This window comes from Chrysemys picta, chromosome 2, assembly GCF_011386835.1.
Source record: "Chrysemys picta bellii isolate R12L10 chromosome 2, ASM1138683v2, whole genome shotgun sequence".
NCBI classification, from domain to species: domain Eukaryota; kingdom Metazoa; phylum Chordata; order Testudines; family Emydidae; genus Chrysemys; species Chrysemys picta.
The window spans coordinates 210,748,440-210,771,554 of record NC_088792.1 but is presented as its reverse complement, the minus strand read 5'-3'; the positions used below and the strand labels follow the sequence as shown (position 1 = coordinate 210,771,554).

At 43.0% G+C, this 23,115-nt stretch overlaps 1 protein-coding gene across 10 annotated transcripts in view; it reads left to right on the top strand.

Annotated features, from left to right (window-relative positions):
- Positions 1-23,115, top strand: part of TMEM241 (transmembrane protein 241) — a 105,386-nt gene that overhangs the window by 56,841 nt on the left and 25,430 nt on the right. For 5 of the 10 annotated variants that reach the window (XM_042854837.2, XM_042854831.2, XM_042854836.2 and 2 more), the window contains one exon: positions 14,036-14,100. The exons of 1 other annotated variant lie outside the window; for it this stretch is intronic. In XM_042854837.2, coding sequence (XP_042710771.1) covers positions 14,036-14,100 — 65 coding nt within the window. Of the gene's footprint in view, positions 1-14,035; positions 14,101-19,406; positions 20,140-23,115 lie in introns of those variants that run through there. 4 more of the 10 variants (XM_065585343.1, XM_065585345.1, XM_042854833.2 and 1 more) reach the window with 2 other exon arrangements.

Genomic DNA, 23,115 nt, shown 5'->3' with positions numbered 1-23,115 from the left:
TAGGACAGATGTGTACAACAAGAGGAATGAGCTGAGTATTTTTTCTTCTTCTTAATCTTCCTCTTTAATGTGAGGACGTCTACCTATTTGCAGGTGATGGCATGTTTGCCACAGCAGGCCTTAGGGCGTAGAACTCACTCTCCTCCTTAACATCTGTCATGGATCCACAGGATCTCTTCCATGCCCCAGCTTTTAAACAGTCTCTTGGAGAAACTCCTGTAGCATGGCAGACCCCAAGGGGTCCCTTTGCCTCCTGCAGGGTGGGCCATGCAGCCTCACTACCTCCTAGATTGAACAGCTGGGCTCTAGCACTCCTGCTTCCCATTGCGAGCTCTGTCCAGCCAGCCCAACTGAGGTAGACTTGTACACTCTTCAGGGACTAATGCACATCATGCAGTGTTTTCAAAACAGTAGGGCTTATTAGTCACCTGGGGCACAGCATTGGAAGTCATTAAGTTAGTGTAGAGGAATAAAGGGAAAAGCATAGTCCATACTGGTCAAGCCAGAGCAAATCACCAGCCAATCTGTAGTGTAGAGGTAGGCAACCTTTCAGAAGTGGTGTGCTGAGTCTTCATTTATTCACTTTAATTTAAGGCTTTGCGTGCCAGTAATACATTTTAACGTTTTTTAGAAGGTCTCTCTCTATAAGTCTATAGACTATAACTAAACTATTGTTGTATGTAAAGTAAACAAGGTTTTCAAAATGTTTAAGAAGCTTCATTTAAAATTAAATTAAAATGCTGATCTTACGCTGCCAGCCTGCTCAGCCCACTGCCAGCCTGGGGTTCTGTTCACCGAGGCCGGCAGCGGGCTGAGCGGGGCCTGTGGCCGGGACATGGGCTGAGCGGGGCCTGCGGCCAGGACGCCGGCTGGCAAGGGACCAGCAGCCGGGACCCAAGACCTGGGGGGGAGTTCAGGGGTCAGGGCAGAGGGCTGGGGGTGTGGGGGGGGGGGTTCAGGGCAGAAGGCTGGGTGTGTGGGGGGGTTCAGGGGTGAGGGCAGAGGGATGGGGGCTGTGGGGGTGCAGGGCAGAAGGCTGGGTGTGTGTGTGGGGGTTCAGGGGTCAGGGCAGAGGGCAGTGAGGGTGTGGGGGGGTTCAGGGGTCAGGGCAGAGGGTGTGTGGGGGTACAGGGCAGAAAGCTGGGTGTGGGGGGGAGTTCAGGGATCAGGGCAGAGGGCTGGGGCTGTGTGGGGGTGCAGGGCAGAAAGCTGGGTGTGGGGGGGAGTTCAGGGGTCAGGGCAGACGGCTTGGGGGTGGAGGTGCAGGGCAGAAGGCTGGGTGTGTATGTGGGGGGGTTCAGGGGTCAGGGCAGAGGGCTGGGGTGCTCGGCTCGTGGGGGTGCTCCCAGCCTTGAGCGGCTCATGGCAGGGGGCTGGAAGGGATATGCCCTGTTCCACCCCCTTCCCCAAGGTCCCATCCCTACCTCTTCTCTGCCTCTTCTAGGGAGAAGCGAGCACGCTGCCACTCGTCCCCCTCCCCCTTGCAAGGGCCATCAGCTGATCGGCGGCTGGGAGAGGGAGGGGGAGGAGGAGGGGCAGGAAAGCACCACACTGAGGGAAGAAGCGGGGGGGGGGGAAGCTTGGCTGCTGCAGGACCAAGCTTCTGCCTCCTGCCCCCGCAGGGGAGAGCGGTGGGCCGGGGGGGGCTGAGTGGGGCTGGGGGCCGGGACCGCAGCAGGCAGCAGTGTGCCACTAAAAATCGGCTTGCGTGCCATAGGTTGGTGACCCCTGCTGTAGTGGATTCCATCTTAGGTGCTTTTTCTCCCTCTCTTTTGTCCATCCCAGGAGAGAGCAGCCAGCTTCTTCCAGAGCCCAAACTTTATTCCTGCCTGTCACATCTCAGTTCCTTGCTCTCAAGCTGGGGTCTCTGCTCAGCTTTCCTGCTGAGAGATGGGGGCAGGAAACCTCCTTCCTCTTGATCATTGTTTCCTGGTGTAAGTGGTTAGCGATTGGGGCTTTTCCATTGTCGTTTGGGATTCTGCATTGATACTGATCACTTTCAGCAGGTCCCTTAACGACCCTATTCACTGCAGCCCAGACAGCAAGGTGACACCCTCACCTTATATCCTGCACTGCCCCAAAGAGCAGACTGAGCACTTTTAGCAATGCAAACTGCAGTGGGAAACCGAGGCACACATAGGCATCAAAAATATTACAGAACATTCCCAATGTGTCACACCATCTCCACCAGTTCACCCCCATTCTTAAACCTTTCACTAAGTCTTTACAACTCTTTCTGTAGGAGACACCACTGTTGGCTCCCTATTCATTTAAAGGAAAAGTGGAGGGTAAAGAAGAGAACTCTTTAAATCTATGACTAAAGCTGGCAAGATAGAATCCAGGGGCCTGCAAGGCTCCCATTCTTCCCCAGTCCAGTTTATGCTGTTATGGAAGACTGGGTTTCTTAGATCTAAATGGCTAGAGTCACAGTTTTTCCATAACACCATTAGGGGAGGTGAGAGGGCAAAGGATGCAGAAAAAGCACATTTCAAGTATGAAACTGGTATTAGCCTTTGCAGAAATTTGGAGGCATGTAACAAGGTCGTATCTCCTCTAGTGTCAGACCCTGACACTGTCTCAGTTTCCCCCCTTCCTCAGGAGGGCAAACCAGCACAACTAGTGTGGGTGTGAAGAATCACTCAGAATGCAAACACACTAGCTGGTCCTGGGCTTAGCCTTGGATCAAGTGTGTTTCTCTGCAGTACCGCACAGCAGCAGAGCATTAGAAAAACTGGTCACTCCATAAAACTGGAAGGCAGTAATTTTCAAACAGCTAAAAGGCAATGCTTCTTCGATTCAATATACTGCGTAATTAACCTGTGACATTCAGGACATAAAATGAACGATATTGAGGCAATCAATTTAGTAGGATTAAAGAGAGGATTGTACATTTTACAGGTCCAGTCCTGCTCCAGTGAACTCAGTGACTTCAATAGGAGCAGGAGCCAGACCCTGTATGTATGGCATTCTTTCTAGGACAAAAGCGCAAGGACTAGCAAACCACATGCTTCAGAGCAAAAAGTGAACACAAATTAGGGTCAAGAAGAAATCTCCCTCCCTCTGCAGAATACATCTGTAGCACAGCTAGATGCATTCTTCTGAAACCTCTTACATTGGCCAGTACCTGAGACAGGATACATGAGCAGACAAACCATTGGTCTGTTCCATTACAGTAGTTCCTATCATTCTAGCACATAGAACATATTACTTTTTTTGTTGCTGTCATTTCATGCACACCTATTGCACTATATACAAATGTAATAACCATAATAATAATAATTAATAGGACGAATCAGTTATCCCTACTAACTTCTTGGACTCAACTGTCTGAGAAGAGAGACACCAGCAGTTTGAGGCATCTGGGGTTAATGGGAAGAAATTGGGGAAAACCAGGACATTTTGGGGTGTTGAAGTGACAGTGGAGAAAAAACAGTGTCTTGTATGCTGTCCTTTACTGAGCACTGGGGGGATAGCAACATGTCCGTCTTTAATGAGAGGGTTTTTTGACAGTGACGTATTGAAAATATGAATTTTGTCCCTTGAAAATTGATTACATAGTCTCAAAATGCAAGAATATCTATCTCTTGGTCTAACATGCATGTACCAACAGCAGCAAGAATGGAAAAATAATCTTCTTATAAAATCAGAAAGACAAAGTTAGTTGGGCCTAATGAAATTCACTATTTCCAGTCCTTCAGTGCCCTCAGTTATCCTCATTTGACAAGACTTCAACTGTTGCCAGGATTCGCCAGTGCTCCTAGGCTTCCGCTAAGCAGGCTTTGTTAATAGAGGATAAACTTGTGCACCTGTTTGAATCTTGGTTGAAAGCAGTTTTATACAACAAAGCAGACCACATGAAGAACTTGTATGCATAAAGTTCTCTCTTTTCTTCTTTGAACTGGTGAAAAAAATCACTGTCTGGTTTACATATGCAGTGGTCACATTGCAGAGAAATCTTTTAACACAAGCCAAAGCAGAGTTAAAATTGAGTTTAGTTCTATAACTGGTCTTCATTTTATAGGCCGAAGCTGTCTGGTGTAGTGCCACCAATCACATTACTCATAGGAAGGGGGAATGTGTGTTTTGGCCATTGTCGTCAGTAGCAGACACCGTATGCTTCTTGTTTTGGTTCTCTCTGTATTATTAAAGGACGTCTGATGTTTGGGCACAAGAGAGAAGGTAGGGTGGGATGGATATTTGATGTCCAAAAAGAAATAGCTACCACAATTTCAACCAAGTCTTGAGTTTTATGAGAGAAAAAAGGTTTTTGTTAAAGTCTCAAGATGTCTTTTGTTTCTGGGGAAGTAATTAAAGTGAGTCATGACGTACTTGCAATATTTCAGTCATCTTACCCTGAAAATTAATGGGTTACTTATTATCACATTATGTGTGTTTATATATATATTTACACTATATACATGAACAGTTGCAGACTTTCACATGAGAAAAAAGTATGATCTTACTCTTGATCATATGTGACCATTAAAGATATAAGGGTGCTTTTGCTTAAAAAGGAGAGGTGCCCTGCCCAAATTCCAAATCAGCCATTTACATTCAAAAGATAAGTTATTCTTTACTTTCTGTTCTCACTTGTAGTGTTGCTGTGTGCTGTTAAACAACTGCTGTGTTCTATCCCAGAAGTGGCTGCATTAAAAAAAATATAAAGACAGAATTCAGCACTATATAACTAGTTTATGAAGTATAGAATAATTGTGAAATCAGTGAACAGTTGAGCCGTTCTCTGGCATTCAAATGCTCTTCCAGAATAAGAAGCAAACACTGTATATAAAATATAAATCTTAAAAGATAAGATGCTGAGTGAATTTGAGTAGGTTGGTAATGTTGCTTTAACTATCTAACGCCCTGATTCTGGAGGCAGTGTAGAACTGGAGCCTTAGTTTTATTGCAAACTTATCTCAACAGATCACAGAGCAAAGAGATAGTAATGAGAACAAATGAAACATACCAAACAAAGAGATGGACATTGAAGAAATAATATCCAAGATGGGAAGTAAAGACTGGCAGATAATAAATCAGCAGAATGGCATTGCTATCTAACTATTTATATCACACATCATTATGGTATAAATAGTACTACAGTGATCCCTCAGCTACAGCAGCAGACTAATGAGGTAGTGACAGAGGCTACAGAGTGAGATCACTGGTAGACAGCAACAGCCAAGCACAAGGAGATGGAGCTCCCCAGTTCAAACCCTGTGTTCTAAACACATACACTGAACACCTCTTCTAAAATGAGCATTGCTGGGAAAGGCCTTGGAAGCCTCTGAGAGCTTCACTAACAGAAGCACCCCTGGTCTGACAGCCATCATTCAGCAGATTGGTGATGGAAGGCTGTTAAAAGCCACTGATAGGCTGCCTAGAACTGCTGGTTAGCTGAGTGGAGTAGGAGAGGAGAAGAAAGCTGCCACTCAGCTAAGCGCAGCAGCTGGGAGAAGGCCCCTGTCTTGCTCTCCCTCATCTTGTAGAATGCAAGGGGTGTCGTGTGGAGGGAGGTGTGAAGGTTGCAAGGGTGCTGGGAGTGTTCCATATTCCAAGCACAAAGCACAGGCCCACGCAGATTTCTTCCTGCACCTGTCCCACATGACAGATATAACCCTGGTCCTTCTCCAGAAGAAAGGGTAGCATGGAAGAGAACTAGAGGTCTGTCAGTTACGGCCAGGCCACTTCCAAGCAGGGCCGGGAGATAACACAAATAAACTCTCTTAGAGACAAAGGAAAGAGGAGAAAGAACAACAATAGCACATACTCCCCTGCCCTCATGGTCACCAATCAAAATATAACCCAAGGAAAGTTGTGCAGGGTAGGCATTAGCCAAGGAAGATTCCTCTAGGTTCCTGGACAGGGAAATCTCAACCCAGAAAAAGCCACTGTGTGTCCTCTCCAGTCCTGTATAGATACATGAGAAGTGTTCTCCAGGGACATCAAGACAAAGTCAGATAAGAAAAAGGAGTACTCTTGGATAGACAGTTCCCATTATGATTAGAGGGAGAATTTGGGGATAAAGTACTGGAAAACCCAGAGTTTTCCCATTAAACTCCCAAACAAATGGACAATCAGAATGAGAGGGCATTTCTTGCACAATTTGGAAAACTTTTGGAAGCTAGCCACGCCATATTGGTTCCCTAACGTCAGTATTTCAAAATGGTAATGCCACCCTCCAGATATGAGATGAAAGGCTGTAAGGGCAGAATTTCTCCACCTCCACACTACCCTATAAAGTCTCCTTTCTCCTGGATTTTGAGCCAGATGTATTAAACACTTATGCCAAGGTAGTAGGAAGGACCCTTGGAAAGGATTTTACTGGGCTATATTGGTCTGCCAGGATAAACACATGGGCAAAATATGCCCCTTAACCCAACTGTTTCAGCTAGTGGGGCAGCCCCTTGAATCAAGAGCATTGGGAAATCCTCTGACAAGAGGGAGTGCAATCAGAGAGCCACCTGTTTCATAAGCAATACAAATGATGCCTTAACACTGAAGAATTGGAAACTATTGCTTCCAGAAGTTGTGGCTCTGTCCTTAAAGATCAGCAGATCAAACAAGGGAAGCAGGTTATCTGAGGTGAAATGTATTAGAGCAGTGTTTCTCAACGGCCTGTCCATGGATCAGTGCCAGTCCCTGGGATGTCCCTGACACAGTTTAGGAAGGCAGCAAACTGGTCTCTGGTATCAAAAAGGTTTAGAAACATTGTATTAGTGACCTGGGGAAAGCCCAACATTTTTTGCTCTCAGTGACACCGATGCCAGCACACCAAACATAGTATAGTCTTTAGATGGCAACTAACACACTTGTAGTAAGTGTTTCATTTCAGGTATTTGGATTGGCTGGAGGGCAAAACGGGCCTGTGTTCAGTGCACACGACAGCATTAAGCTGGGCAGACCATGTAATAAATCTGTGTGCTGACAGCATAATGACTAGATTCTGCCCAGCCCTTAGGCAGTTGCTCAGCAGGAGGGGAGGAAGGAAGGAGTGTGTGAGCTCACCACTCCACATGTCCCTCTTCCGCTTACATAGGAGCTGCTGGGGACAGGCAGAGCAGAGAGTAGGTAATGTCATGGCATGCCTTGTTCTGAGTCACATACACGGTGAGCTTTACCTGCCTCTATAAACTTGCTTTGAGCACCTTTGTTTCACATTTGCCTACCCACTTTCAGATGTCTCCACCCCCGCAGAGAAAAGCTGTTCCCCCTTCTCGTGCACTTTCCTTACTTCTGTATGCTCTATCATTCTCCGTACGTTATTAATTATTAACATAAGGATGGTGAATTCAAAGAGATTGCTAAAAGCACAACTAATTACATGCAAAGTGACGCAGAGGCAAGAATGTCAGCAGCCAGTATCTAATAGGGTCTGGAAGTCAAACCCCCTAGTTGCACTGGTAAGACACTAATCCTAGAGTAAATAAAATAAACCTATTTTATTTTCACTGCAATTAACTTCTGACCCAACACGAAGCATCAAAAACATAAAACAACCTACAGGAAAGTCTTTGAATAAATGACAAGCGACAAGCAAAATAACCTGCCTACGCTCTCAAATGCTTTTGGGAGAATATCAGTACAAATGTTGAAGTCTGACAAATGTCATTAATGTTCTTTGTTTTTTTTACAAGATTGATACCCTGATGAGAATTTGCATCTCCCAGAGAAGAGTTTCTGTATATTAACTTTTCAATTGTTACTGTGAAGCTGAAGTCTTAAACATCTTGAATGTTGTTGGTATGATTTAGGGCTACATGTATAAAATATTTTAATAGACAGGACTGAGGTCTCTCTCTACGTTTTTGTTCCCAAATGAGTGTGAGCAATTCCAACATTTAGATAAAAACGAGTATTTAATTAGGTGCAAATATCCAATTTGTTTTGATAACTGAGGTAACTGACTGCCCATGCAAAGGCAGGTGCTCAAATATGCATGCATTGGAAATAATCCTGCAGTCTGGGACACTATTTCAATGGGTCTCCCTGAAGAAGTAAAAGAATAGTCATCAGTATTGATATTGCATGCAGTGATTTTTGCACTGCTGATAATATTAGATTACCCTGATTTAACTGTTTCCAGTGGCACTGGCACTAATCCATTCCCTTGATGGTTTTTTGGCCCTGAGAGGCTGGAAAAATAGGTACAGACGAAGGGTGAAACAAATACCATATCTATAAAGAGCCTGACATTGCTTCAATAAAATGAAAATAAAAGTTACAGAAGCTTTTGTCTTCTCTGTATGGAGAAGATGACACTGATGATAAATAGACAGGAAGATTTATTTTGATCAGTGAGTGAACTTGAAAGGTTGTTTCAAAACACTGTCTTTTGAAAAATACATATTTTCAAAAGGGTATAGACGTTTTGACAGATTGGGGAAGTGAGGTTAAATGGATTGGCTTTGGGTAAGTAAACTAAGGGAACTTCTTTATAAATTATTCCATATTCAATTACTATAAGAGCTGGTGAGAACTATGACATTATGTTTTCTAACAAAGATATGGTGAATTAAAGGAAATAAGTACTTTTTATAGGCTACAGTGAAATAATATTGCCATGTTAAATAATCAGATAAGTCTAAACCAAAATCTTGCATACACCCCTGAACTCTGGAGTAAGATGGTAAAATCTGAACCGGATATGGATCTGAAGTTTGCAAATGGCCCTTACCTTTCTAATGGTCCAAACGAAAACCCTGGATCTGAACATCTGTAAACTTTGGGGTATTTAAAATTCAGATCCAAATTTTGTAGCTTGAGAACATCCTAGAGATAATTGAGAGAAAACTGACTAGTTGGTCAGGGTTGATGCCCAGGGAGTGAATTCTCAGAAGGTTAAGGATTTTCCTTTTACCCTCCTGCTCCAGAATGTACAAATGGACTCATGGATAAGGCACAAGAGTAGGTACCAGGAGATCTCGGCTTAATTTCTGGCTGTGCTACAGACTGCCTGAGAGACCTTGGACAAGTCATTTAGGGCTAGATTGTCAATTTACCATCTACCCTAAAGGGCAGCACCTAGTTGCACTGCCCCAGAAGCTAACCAAGGAATGAATCATGATCCTGAGAATCACAGTAGCACAGGTGCATTGGGCAAGATGCAATCTTGCTTTTAAACTCTGTGTATTTCAGTTCTTCCAGCTGTAAAATGGGATATTAATACTTCCCTACTTTACGGGTGGGTTGTGAAGCCTAGTTCATTAACATTTGTGGAGTGACTGAGTACTGTAGAGATGGAGACCACAGAAACATCTTTTTAAAAGCAAAACCTCCTTTTATGAATGGTAGGGATGTTTCTTTCCACCACCAAGGTCCTCTGAGGATCCCTCTCCACATTTGCTCCTGTTATTACACCTTCACTCTTCAGTTGCCAGGCCATGAATACCATCTTTCTGGATGAGGAGGACTGGATGGGGCTCCTTTTAAAACCAGTCAGTACTGAACTCTAATTGGTCATAATGTGAGGATGCAAATCAACAAGGGTCATGAATTCACAAAAGCAGATTTGCAAATACAAAGTGTAATTGACGTATATGATCCTATTTTATCTGAGAATACAAGAGACCATAGGAGGAAGCAAAGTGATGGCCTTAAAAACATGCTGAAATCAAGGTAGTTTCCAGGCACTTTGGATGCTGTACCTATATGTTTCCCCCTACAACATTTCCAGAGGATGTGGCTATGTTTTTAGTTAAGATCTTGACAAACACTCTTTAGTGATATGTACCAATAGTACTGTAGTCTTTATTCCTGAGCTGTTTGTTCTGCCTACATGTAAAGTTACATCTAGATAGATCAGCAATTGGATTGACAGAAATAGCTGGAATTAAGATAGGTAGGTTTGATCAAAATATCAAGTCTAAATAAGTTGTGTTACTGAGGCACATGTTACTAATGATCTTATTTCTCTTAAGAGTGATTGCTTTTTAAAGAAAACTTTTTTTTTCTTTTCGTGTGGATAGGGGTTGAAATTATTTTTCAATAACAGTGTCAGGTGACGCAAATGCTTTGATGGCTAGAAATTGTTCTTTCCTAAGTATTACAAGATGTGCCATAATTATTTTAGGGGAAAAGGGAGATTATGGAGAGCAATCCTAAACTGGTACACTTAGGATGTGTTTTTAAAGTTATGTCAAGGGCACCTAGAGCATGTGGATATGTGCCTTTTTCTGGCTTTCTTTATAAGTATAAGTAAATGTACATGTACATTAAAAACAGGTCAACACATTTTGTTTAAGTTTAGTAAAAGAAAAATTAGCTTCTGGACTGGAGCCAGGTGTTCCCAATTTCACCCTAGAGCAAGTTACAAGCTTGATTTCCCTGAAAATTTGTTTTTCATTTTCAAACGTTTCCTTTTTTTTAAATGAAAAAGATAAGTTGGAAGTTTCTGTGCAGAATGTTTTTTCCTTTTGTTTTTTTCTTGCGTACACTTAGTACTTCTGCTCTCAGAGACATTTTGATTCTATTTGGCATCAAGACATTCTTATATAAGTAAACAATACAAGTGTTCTACAGTAATTGTCCAAAAGGCTACAGCTTACAATAGTGTTTGTGCAGCGGTTTGCGGGTGATTACTGTAGAATAGTATAATATTTTTAATAAGGGCAGTTCTCAATTAGTTTGTCATTTATCTGTTTCCCTTTTTTGGCCTCCTGTCAAGTTACCTGTAAACACAACTCTACAATGTGACATAACCATACCTTGGGTCACTTTAAAAAATGACACTTTAGTTCCTTATAGTGAAAGAATAGCAAACTGTTTTAAAAGATAGTTCTATAACTATCATAGCATCCATCCTATACTGATTTCTATTTACGTGCTTGGGAATGAGCATTATACTTCTCAGCCTACTACCCCAGCATTAGTGTAATGCAAGCTCAGTACACTTGACTCCACTCTCACTTACACTTAAGTAAATCAGGAGTAATTCCACTAAAATTAATAAAGCTACACCAATGTATGTAAGATCAAAATCAAACCCATTACGGTAAGGTGCAGGTTCTTAGATTTTATACAAATATTTTATACAAATAAATACAGCAACCAGGCTGGGTATATGTGACCTGCATGACATACTCAGATTCTCTAATATCTGAGCATAATTTTTTTTTCAGTAAGTTTCTAGCCTTGCTGGTTGCAAAGATAACCTTCCAAATGTGAATGGCATGCAAACTATTGCATTCTGTCTTCCTGAGTCTGCAGATAGCCTCAAGCAGTGACTCTGAGAACAGTGAACTGTGCCACCCTCCACTAATCTCATTTGGGTGCTAACATTGCAGCATTTTGGAGCCTGCAGTGTAGCTATAGTTAGGACCTTTTCCCTGGTTTTTTTGTTTAATTTTCATTGGCATATGGATATAAAGGTGAGAAAAACACAGATAACTAGTGAGTTTTGACCTATACATTACATAGGTGTTTTGTAGTGAAATGTTCTCATGGAGAGGCGGCTTAATTATTCTCTTAATTTCATGCTTTACAGCTTTGCCCATGTTAAGGTATAGGGCGGCGCTTTAGAAACACCTAAGACAGATGGCCAGGTAGATTATGTCAGTCAGAGATACATATGGCCACATTAATTACAATAATTCCATGCAGTAAACCGGAAGTCCCAATGCTACACATGCTGGGTCAGATGCGCATCCCTGGCTTTGTCCCCTTTGCACTGCTCCAGCGATACAAACGGGAATTTCTGGAGTTTTCCCTAATTTACAGCAATTCTTAGGTGGCATAAAGCCAGCATGGGCATCTCTTCTCCTTTCTCCCCTCTCGCAGGAGTAGGGGGCATTCCTTGGTGGGCTGGGGCAGAAGAGGACCTGGCTGGGGTGCACTGTGTTTGGATAGTTCCCAACCAGCATCGCGGTTCCCATGAAACTGTTCTAGCTGACATAATTTGGATTACTTGGTTCAGCCCCCAGTTGGCCTCAGGACAGGGAGTGGAGAGATGGCCCAGAGCCACCTTTCCTTTTGGTCCTGGTCTTGTGCTGAGAACAGCTCAGAGAGACTCAGGGGTCTGAGCCTGTTTTTGAAAGGGCAATGATCTCATAAATGTAACCGATATGGGCTAACAATGTAACTCAGAGTTACTGTGAAGCAGAGTCTGCTCTGAAATGGCTTCATGCTCCCCGTTGCACTTATGCTAGTGTTTTGTCAAGTTTTAAATGAGCCTGGGTTTCCAGCACTCCCTTGAGAGACAATTAGACAAGCTAATAAATCTTACTGTCAGGAAATCTTTCCTGATAACTGTCTAAATATTTTGCTTCATCCTGTTACTCTTGTTATACCCTGCTGTACTACCCTAAACAATCCTTTTCACTCGTCAATGTTTGCATGTGTAGACTGTCACCTTGTCATCCTTTTCTATAGACATTATTTATCCTAATCTTTCATTGAAAATCAATTCCTTCTCCCTGATCACTTCTGTCACTGTTCTCAGAACTCCTTCCATTTTATGTTATTGGTCTGGCAATGAGGTTCCCAGAACTTAATGCAGCACTGCAGCTGTGGTAGCAACGGCGCTGTTGAGTCAGGGATAGATACCATAATATGGTGGGCAATATCTGGGGCCTGTTCTCCCTGCTTTGTTCTACCAGTGACACAAAGCAGCTTTAAAACCAGCTTAACTGGCTGCCTGAAGATTCTGCCTGTGTGTGTGTGGGGGGGTTCTTCCTCAGTAAGGGGAGTCCTCACATGGCAGAGGGCCGGCATAGCAGCTTTGACACCTGCCCCATTTGTAGGGGGAGTGTTTGGGGAAAAGAGAGCATGGCCAAGGAGCCATTCATTATATATGGATATCATTATATCCCTGGCTGCCAGAACAGCTCTTTGGGGCCATGGGGGGACAGGGACATGCCTGGAGACTGCTCACTCATACATTGGATCTGGCCTAGTTTCCAGCTATCCCTGAAATCAGACCACTGCAAAGATGGCATAAAATCACCTCATCCTCCTAGACTACCCTGAGTGCAACTTGTTTACTGTGGAGGACCTAGCCTGATGCTCCTGTGTTTGCAGACCAAAAGTGCACTGGCCTTTTCCCCTCCAATAGTGCAATGTAAATTCATGTCTAATGCACTATCTCCTATCATCCTCAAGTCTTGTTCACCTTTACTCCATCCTGATGTAATTGTTACAGCTGGTAGTGCTGTGGCACACTAAACCTTGATGATCCGAGTGATGTGCTGGGTGTACCCCTGCTCAGAGGCAAGAGTTGAAGGCCTTTCAGATGCTACATCCTATAGGCCCTTGGTAGGTCCCAATAATGATTCGGACATGTGGCTAAATGAAGGGGTACTTTACTAGGGCTGGCAGGAAGGGGAAGGTTGCAATACGCTAGGTACTGTGGCTTAAACAGTGGTAGTCTGCTAGAGGGTTAGGGCTCCTCAGGCCCAGTGCCTGGCATGCCTCTCCAGTCCAGTCTCTGCTAGAGACAAATAGGAGAATACAGATTTCCTGGCCAGGATCAGTTAGTGATCTATCTCGTTGGGGCCCCTCAGCACTGGCTCCTTGCCCAGTCTCTGTTGCTTTTCCACAAGTTCTGTGCAGACTTGAACCCAGCTGCAATGTCCTACAGTCACATCCCGTTCCACCTGTGATTCCCTGGCTGCTGCTGCAGCCTGCTCTGCATACAGTTCCCCGGTGGTTTCTGCTGTATTCAGTGTGCTTGCTGCTCCTGGCTTGCCGTGTGGACCCTGCTTCCCTAAGTGCTAGGTCACTTCCAGGATAAGGTTCTTTTCATAGTTTTTGCCCCTTCCTTCTACTGGCCAGGGCAAGGAGATGTGCCTGCACATGCCTCCCAGAGGGTCATAAGTCAGTGGGGAGGGGTTTGATAGAAGTGGTAGTTTCCTGATGAGCAGATTCTACATCCCAATGGGTTTCTCCTTCCCACTGAACATCTGTGTTATGGCTGGATTACTGACCTGGGGGTAAACAAATACTTAGTGTGAGTGCACCTGTACAAAGTTAATCTCAACAAAGATGTTGCAACTTTCAATGATGATATCAGGCAAATCCTTTCTTCTTGTTAATTTTACAGGTTACCACAGCTGGTTTATCACCATTTGTCTTTGGCATGACTGTTAATGTACCAACAGTTTGTTGGTAAGTAATTTCCTGAAATTTGTATGGTTATTTTGAAGTTTCTATTGAATTTCTGTACAAGACTCATTATTTTACCCAGAAATGCTTTTTAAAAGGCTAGTCTGACAAGTAGCAAAAATATTTTGCACAGAGGAAGAGCCAGGTGTTCAGACACCATGGTGATGGGCATGGTATAATAATCTATCTGAAAAGAACAGCATTTCTTTAGAGGATCTCAAAACTCTTTACAGATGTTACAATTCATGACACCTCTGTGAGATATTGTTGACTATACACATTTTACAAGCTAGATAAAGTGAGGCAAAGGGCAGTTAAATGACTCATCCAGTGAGTTAGTGACAGAGCTTGGAATAGAACAGAGAAGTCCTGATTTTCAGGAACTCTGACATTCTGACCAATGTCATATGTGTTCCTGTGGGTGTCCATGGACAGTGCCTAACAGCGTGGACTGCGAATACAAAGAATAAAATGAAATAACAATAAATAATACATACCTCCGTCCAAAGCAGTACATGGGATTTGGTAATAAAGAGTCTGCTTAACAAATTTAGAATCTCCCAAATCAAAATTCTTATTGAATGGTATCAATGCTTAGTCCCTGCCCCAATACTTACAATCTATCTTTTGGTTCTGTGTTTGTATAGTGCCTAGCACAATGGGGTCCTGTTCCATAACTTCAGCACTACTGCAATAGAAACATTATTATTATTATTATTAATTAATAAATAAGGTGTATCTCAAGAAATGGAGATACTGTTGAAAGTCCAAAGCCTCTCACTTTTACAGACGTTTAGACCAGACTCTTCTTGTTTTCCTCATAGTATGGTTGGCGCCACAGAGATTCTGCTTTGCAATGAATTAAATCACCGTATTTTGTTTTCAAGATTTGATATCAGTGGTAATGATGTTAGGCCCAAAATTGTGGGACCAAGTATTTTGTGCACTTAAAATCTTAGATTTGCATTTGTTAACCATGTGAATGCAACAAATCAAGCTACTGTGCATACAACTACCCTGATTTGAGTTTTTAAGCCATGCAAAACATGGGCATGCAAATTTTGGGGACTTGAGGTGCATGAACTTTGTGCTGACTGTCCATAAAGGGATAAATTTCACCCAATGTGAGTAACACAAACAGAACTAGTCTCTTAGACACTACATTAGAAAATTAATTCCAGTCTGTATTATGTAGATATTCATTCTCATCTTACCTTGACATTTTTGAAGATCTGATCCAACTCTCACTGAAGTCAGCAGAGAAATTCTGATTGGGTTCAGTGAATAAAGGACTAAGCTCTTTGTCTGTACTATACAACTGTGATTGTGTGTCCATTGTAACTGAAAAATAATCCTCCTTCCACAAATAATCCAGTTTGCTTTGTGCTTGACTTTCCTTCATTGTTTTAAAGAATTTCCAAGTCAACGAACCACTCATTTCCTTCCTGTATTTGGTTCTTTCTTAGTTATCTTTATATATTAATGCCTAATCACACCAAGGCAGAGAATCATTGTGAAATGTGACCTCTTTAATGGAAAGTCAAAGTATTAAAATTCTTCCTCCACCAACATGCATCCATTGCTTCTAAAGCTTTCTGTACATGAAGCTTTTCACTAACAGACCTTGAAAAACTATAGTGAAATGTATATAAAATACATTTATGCAAAGCTGACATTTCATTTCTACCCTTTTTCCCCAAACAATTTCTCATGTTGCTTTTTTTTCAGCTACAGCTCATAGGTTAAAACAAGTTGCAGAAAGCAGACTTTAAAGTCAAACTGGGCTCTTTTTTTTATAAGAAATGCCAAAATAAATCTTTTGTATTTTTCTGCAATTGCAAAAGGTCACTTCTGTGGCCATGTGTACGTAGCTCAGTACATCCTGCTGACGTGTTGCCAAAGGCTGAAAACAGCAGCACACCCAGCCCAGGACATTAGCAAGCATGCATATATATGTGTGTGTATATTGCATATATATGATATATATACATGCATGCACTGACATATATAATACACATGCATACAGATCAGTGTATATGTATATGTCTGTGTGTACATATAGATATAGTATAAACACATACATAATTGCACACACAATATGCACATGACAACCTATATACATTTGTATGTATATAATATATGTGTAAGTTTATGTGTTTACCATACATAAGTAACAGATTAATATTTTAAAAGAAACTTTGCTTGGGACCTCAGCCCAGAGTTATGTTCAGATTGCTGAGAACTCAAAAAGGTGATTTTTAAAAAAAATATTTTTTGTCTTCCATTACTGGGTGTGCACCAGTAGCATCAGGGATTTCAGCAGAGTTTTTGGAATAAGGTTTGCTAGATTACGGCAGCTGCAAAGCAATCATAAGTTCACAAACCACAGGGGTTTTTGGTGTAGGTCCAACATTAACAGTGGCTATCATTTTGTGTGTTAGTTTCTCAGTGACAGCATGGTGCTTATAACTCTCATCCCTTAATTAACAGTATCCAAAGGATTCACCATATTTTAAATGTAAGGTAAATCCAGGGTTGAGGGTACATTACTTGACAGTACTCCATTTTGAAGTTCAAATGAAGGCTTCTGCTAGCTCAGTGGTCTGGTGGTTATACATTACACTGGTACATTTAAGCAAAGGAGCAGATTTCAGATCTAACCTGTTTTTACTACTCAACTCTTGTGGATAATCCACAAAGCAGTGTGTTGGTAACAATTACAGAGAAAATTTTGTTTAACCTCAGCCAGAGGATTATGATGAAGTGGGAGACAGGAAGGGGAAATATGGATAAAATCCAGCATACTAAAGGATCTGTGGATAATGGATGTAGATACAGGATGTAGAGCCTGAAGTATAATAGTTTTGAAGAAAAAGTATTGAACTTTCCAAGAATCAGAAAAATTCAAAAGTTAAGGGTCTCGTGATAATCTAACCCTGACTCTGTCTCTGTAGAAACACTGTTGGACTCTTCTTGCTTTTGTGGCCCTCACCAGTCTTTTTTACATGCACAAGGAAGTTAGTGCCTGGCATGAGCAACAGGTGAATTAATGGCAGTGTTAGAAAGTGTTGTGGTGGATGTTTTGGTATCCCGTGCTACCACTGCAAAACTAGGGTATTTGGCAACCACTGTCCAAGGTTGGAAGAGCCACATGTAGCATCCCTGAATGCAAGGACATTCATCCTCTTCTCTTGGTTGATGGCCAGATTGTAAAAGGGCAGCACACAGAGTGAGCTACTATATTCCCATGCAACCCCCTAAGAGGACAGTACCTATATTTTTAAAGCTTGGTGAGAGGTACTTAGCAAGATCATGTTATATGGCTGAGGATAGAGACTGATAAGTGATAATACATAAATACACAAAGAGAAATCATAATAGAAACCACACATTTATGCCTTTCATTCCAAACCACCCACAATCACTTTACTATGTACCCAGCTACTGATGCTACAGATATGGTAGCTCTCCTGGTATACCCATTTTTTTTACTGACCGCTGCAGTGCAGCCACCTCTGAAATAGAACATTACAGCAGTTAACACAGTAGACTAGCCAGGAAGTGCCCTTATGGAAAAGTCCTAGTTAATAGAGTTTGATAGTGAATGATATCTTCTCTATTGAATTTTTAAGTCAATCTATAGAATTTTTTTGAAGAGATCTAATTCTCTATTAAACTGTCTATTAAAAATTCTATACAAAGTAGAAAGTACTCTTTCTCTCTCAGTGTAATTTCTATGGGACCCTGTTGGTTTAATCCCCATTGAACTCTATAGGATTTTCCTGTAGGGATAAAGAAGAAGAACATATTATCCACTTGTAATTTCAGAAGGAATTAATGCAGATAAATGTTAATAACTGGAGCTGAAATTTAGGTGGGAAACTTAGGCTAATGGTTTCCAGAGAAAAGTGCCATGAATTTGTAATGATTACAAGTGACCAGGCTCTTGGCTTGAAACCTCTTTTGAAAGCCTGCACCTCTAACAGTGCATTGCTTCTTAATGATAGTTCCATACCCAAAAGTGGACTGTCTCTGAATGTGAAAGTTGACATCTCCCTAGCAGTTACCCCTCCAGGGCTTTATACTGCACAATAGTATCATTGTATTAATAGTATACTGTACAACTGTTATATAAAGTTTGCATCTTTCGGGAATCATGGTGTTTATAAACAATTCACTGACACTAATATTTAAGTTAATATAATACTATTAATGTCCGGACAACCTTGTCAGCTATACATACTTTTTGAATAACATAAATAAATAAGCGCCTTCTTACCAGTAACCTGTACAGAAGTTTGTTTTATTTATAAAGTTTAATAAGGAGCTTTGCTGTTTCATAAGCTAACTAAGCTGTGAGGCTAAAATGCAAAGTCGTTACATTTAGTTTTTCACTGTTGCAATGGAAGTGGAGATGAGCCAGCAGTCCACCATATTCCTCTTGGATGTGATTTCAGAGGAGATTTGGGGATTACTAGCTATTGCACAAGATGGACGGGCTGATGACTGACATTTATATAAACAAAGACAATTCCATTGAACTCGGCTAGCTTTGGAACCCTGCTTCCAATGCTAGCTGCTCCCAAGACCAGGGTGAGAGCGGGAACGAAAGAGCCATCATTGTGCCAGGAGAAACAGGAGTTAGGGATATGCCTTGGTGCACACACTGCTCCGGTTAGAACAGTTCAGTGTGCCAGCTCTTCTGTAAGTGCCCAGTAAGTATGCAGGCATTTCTATTGGTCAGCTAGTCCAGCATAACCTGCCCAGAGTGGAAGTTTCTTCCCAACCTTGTCAGTTAGATGTTGGTTCATTTCCCAAAAGCAGGAGAGTTTATCTCCCTTCCCATTTTTGTCAAGCAGTGAGTCCATTTTCAAGTTAGAATACAAACGGAAATTGCTAAGGGGAAGTCTGCACTTATATCAATAACCAGATGAGGTTCAAAGCCTTCCTTCTCCCTCCCTCCCTTCAGTGTATACGTGCCTGTGTAATTATTTTAACATAAATAAATAAAGCAGCTATTTGTGTCTATATATTTACACATATATGCACCCATCTCTAAAATGTTGGAGGGGAAATATCTCAATGAGATCTGAAGAAACAAGCCATTTCTGGTTTCAACCATTTCTTAGCACTCTGAGTGAAAAAATTTATCGTCATGAAAAATGCTGGGGTTCTGTAATGTCACCCTGATGAAGCACACGCATGTAGGCAAACAAACTTCCTCCTTTCCTTTGATGCTCTGCCGTTTGCCTTTCTATCAAGTGTGCGTACTTAATCAGTAGTAAAGCTACACCTTGCTTTGTTTACAGTCTTCTGCTCGGTGGACTTGGAGAAGGCCTGCTTGTTTACACAGAAAGGATGGGCACATAACTGAAAACAATGAGGATTCCAAGCCCTCACCCCCAACTGGAAAAAACCAGCTGAAGCTCAGAAAACTCAGAATGAAAAAAAAATAAAGCAGCAACAGTGAGAAAGAAAAAATGTGATCAAACACCAGGTCCCGTCATTCTTCTTTTGTCTTTCTTCAGAGGGAACAACATGCTATTAATAGCACTGGTGAAGGAGAAGCATAGTTGGTCTGATGATTACAAGCGTTTGCCTCAAAGTACAGGACGAGAGCTATTTCTGATAGACGCTGTAAAGGAAAAACTGTATTGTGTCTCTAGACGGCTCAGTGTGAGAACCTTTTTCAGCAGCACCTTCTCACGCAAGGAACTGAACTCCCTCGGCTACTCTGCAGAAACAGGAAAAGTTGTGTTCTCCACTGGATGCTCAAGAGCTGAGAGTAGGTTACACCGAACAATGTGAAAATCCAGGCACTGCTGTGAATCAGATAGCAGTGGGCATGGATTTTGGTTTAAGTTGTCCTGTAAAAGGCAAGTTCCCACATGCAGGTCTCCAGTCACGTTGTCTGCATTGGCACAGTGTGTGAGAACATGGGGCGTCTGGAGATAATTCCTTTTTGGAATTGTGGCAGATTGACAGATAAAACTTTGCTGAATGGGAAATCAACAAATAAATCTTACTATCTATTGTACTGACTCAATTTGTGTGTGTGTATTTTTTTTTCTCCTCCTTATCCAAGGTTTCTCTTGACCATTGTACATTTTTTTTTAGGGAGGACTTTGTTTTGTTTTGGTACTGTTTGCTAGCAGTGGGTTGTCTCTAAGTTATCTTAAGAGGAAGCAGAGATTATAAACCTTGAATCAATGTCATGAGAAGTTGAAAGAAATTAATTCCAAAAAGGCTTGAAATAATTCCATTCCCCAGTCACTGCTTGAAATTTTCATGTTTGCAAATGTAGGATGAGATTTTTAAGGGTCTCTAAAGACTAAATTCACAAAGGGATGTAGGCACCTAAAGTGGCAGTTCTGTGCCTTAAATCCAACATTTAGGCACACCTGTGATCCTCCAAACCCTTGCTTAGTTGCCACCTAAATTCCCTAGGTGCCCAAGTTTCTGCTGCCAAAGTCTCCTAGGTGCTTAAGTTTCTGCTGGAGGGCATGCACAAAACTGCCTAAGTCATGACAGTGCAGAGCGCACCCTAACTCACACCTAAGTGTCAGCAGGATTCTCAACTACGCATTCCTCTGCCTATCTTGTCTGCAGGGCCCAATCTAGTAGGAGTGCTCAGAGCATGCCTACTGGATGGGGTCTCACACACAAGGCAGCCAAGGGTGACCAGATTGGGAATTTTCCAGGCTGGGAATGTGCGTCTCAAAATACACCCCCTAATGAGGACACTCGCTCACCTGCCTTTGAATCCTTGTTCTGCCTGATTTGGCGCAGGGACTTGAACTTGGCTCTCCCATCTGAGTGCCCTAACCACCAGACTATTGGATATTCTGGGGGAGGGTGCTCGCCTGTCAAAGCTATTCCATTTTGTAATAAATAAATATTCATTGGGCCACAGGGAGAAAGAGAGAGAGATTGACTGATAATTAGGATACTCTCCTGGCATGTGGGAGACCCAAGTTTGCTTATTTAATTATTTATACAAATTGGAACAGCTTCAACAGAAGAAACTGAGAGGGGCCCACCCTGAGCTCACCTGGTGAATTATAGACCTCTCAGCCTGCTACTGATCCCGGGCAAAATAATGGAGTGGTTGATATGGGACTTCAATTAAAAGAGCATAATATAATGCCATGCAACAGGGGTTTACAGAAAATAAATCTTGTCAAACTAACTTGATATCTTTTTTTTTTTTGATGAAGTTATAAGTGTGGCTGATAGAGGCAATGGTGTTGTCTTAATACACTTAGACTTCCCGAAGGCGTTTGACTTGCTACTGCATGACATTTCGATTAAAGCAACTAGAATGATACAAAATCAACATGAAATGGGTTACGAACTGGCCTGTGCTTTTCAGGAGGTCTGACTGGATGATCCCATTGGTGCCTTCTGACCTTGGAATCTATGGATCTAGAGGCAGTGCAGACTGCACAGCCCCAGAAGCAGCTCCGAGAGGCATTGAGCTCCTGGAGAATGCAGATTCTGCACCTTCTTTTCAGTACTCCGCTCCATGACTGGTCAGCTCTGCCGGTCAGTGTAAAGGGGACAATAGTGCTAGTGCCAAGCCTCCTCCCTGCTCCTTTTGCAATGGCTAATGGCTCCAGCTGGTTTTCAGGGAGTGCTCTCTGCATAACAGGAGAGCACAGGGGCTGCAGTTGTGGCTGGACCCTGTGCTACAGGTAAAAGCTCCTTATGCACATCTCCTCTTACACAACTTTCAAGGGCCAGCCACAATCTCGACCTTACCCCTAATAACTCTGATTATTAAAGGGATGACTGTATAGTGTCCTGTCTGAAAGGAGTTGTTCATCTCAGTCCAGTTCTTAATTGACAGGGGTCCACCAAAAAACACCCAACACAACGGTACCTTTGTTGGCTGTCTCAGTAGAGAAGCTAAGCATTGAGTCAGCCTGCAGACTAATCTAGTCCTAGAGGTTGTCTGGGAGGCCCATGGGCTGGGCAGAGTAGGGGAAGCTTGCTTTACCACTGCCTGTGCAACCTGGTTTCTGACAGACTTCAGCCTCTAGGGCTGCTGAACTGGAGTCTTCATCAGTGGGAAACTCACCCATTTTTGTTCTTTACTTTGTATTTAACAAGCTAAGCTGGTTCCTTTCACTATGGTTTAATCACTTTCATTTCCATGTGCTGGCACCATGCTGTTGTGTTTGTGTTTCCAACATCACATGGGAATGGTAACCCAAAAATAGGGTTACCATTCGTCTGGATTTACCCGGACATGTCCTCCTTTTTGTTCTAAAAATAGCATCCGGGGGGAATTTGTAAAGCACTCAAAATGTCCGGGATTTCCCCCCTCCCCCGGCAGAGCAGAGCGAGCAGCTGGGAGGGCTGCAGGAAAGTCCCGGGCTGGACTCCGGAGCAGCTGTAGAGGAGCCGGATCTGCCCTGCATTCTGAGCCGGCAGCTCTCCCCTGCAGCCCGGTCCAGCAGCACTGTGCAGGGCCAGGGACCGGGTTTTGTTGTGCTGGGGAGCGCAGCCACGTGTCCGGCTCGGCTCGCACAGAGCCCAACACCCTGTTCTGAGCAGCAGGGTAAGGGGGCCAGGGGGCAGGAGAAGGGGCAGGGAGGTTCTGGAGGGGGCAGTCAAGAAACGGGGGGGGGCTTTTTGGGGGGGAGTAGAGAAAGTTTTGGGCAGTCAGGGTACAGGTAGGGGGTAGGGTCCTGGGGGGCAGTTGGGGGGGGGGGTCTTAGGAGGGGGCAGTTAGGGGACAAGGAACAGGGAGTCTTAGGTAGGGGGTGGGGTTCTGGAGGGCAGTTAGGGGCAGGGGTCCCAGGAGGGGGCAGTCAGGGGACAAGGAACGGGGGGAGGGTTGGGGGTTCTGGGGGGGCGGGAAGTGGGAGGGGCAGGGGCGGGGCTAGGGCGGGGCTCCTCCCGTCCTCTTTTTTGCTTGCTGAAATATGGTAACCCTACCCAAAAATCCTCAGTTTCAGTTTAAAAAAAACAAAACAGTACTTCATATTAACATTTGGCTCTGCTGTGTAAAGG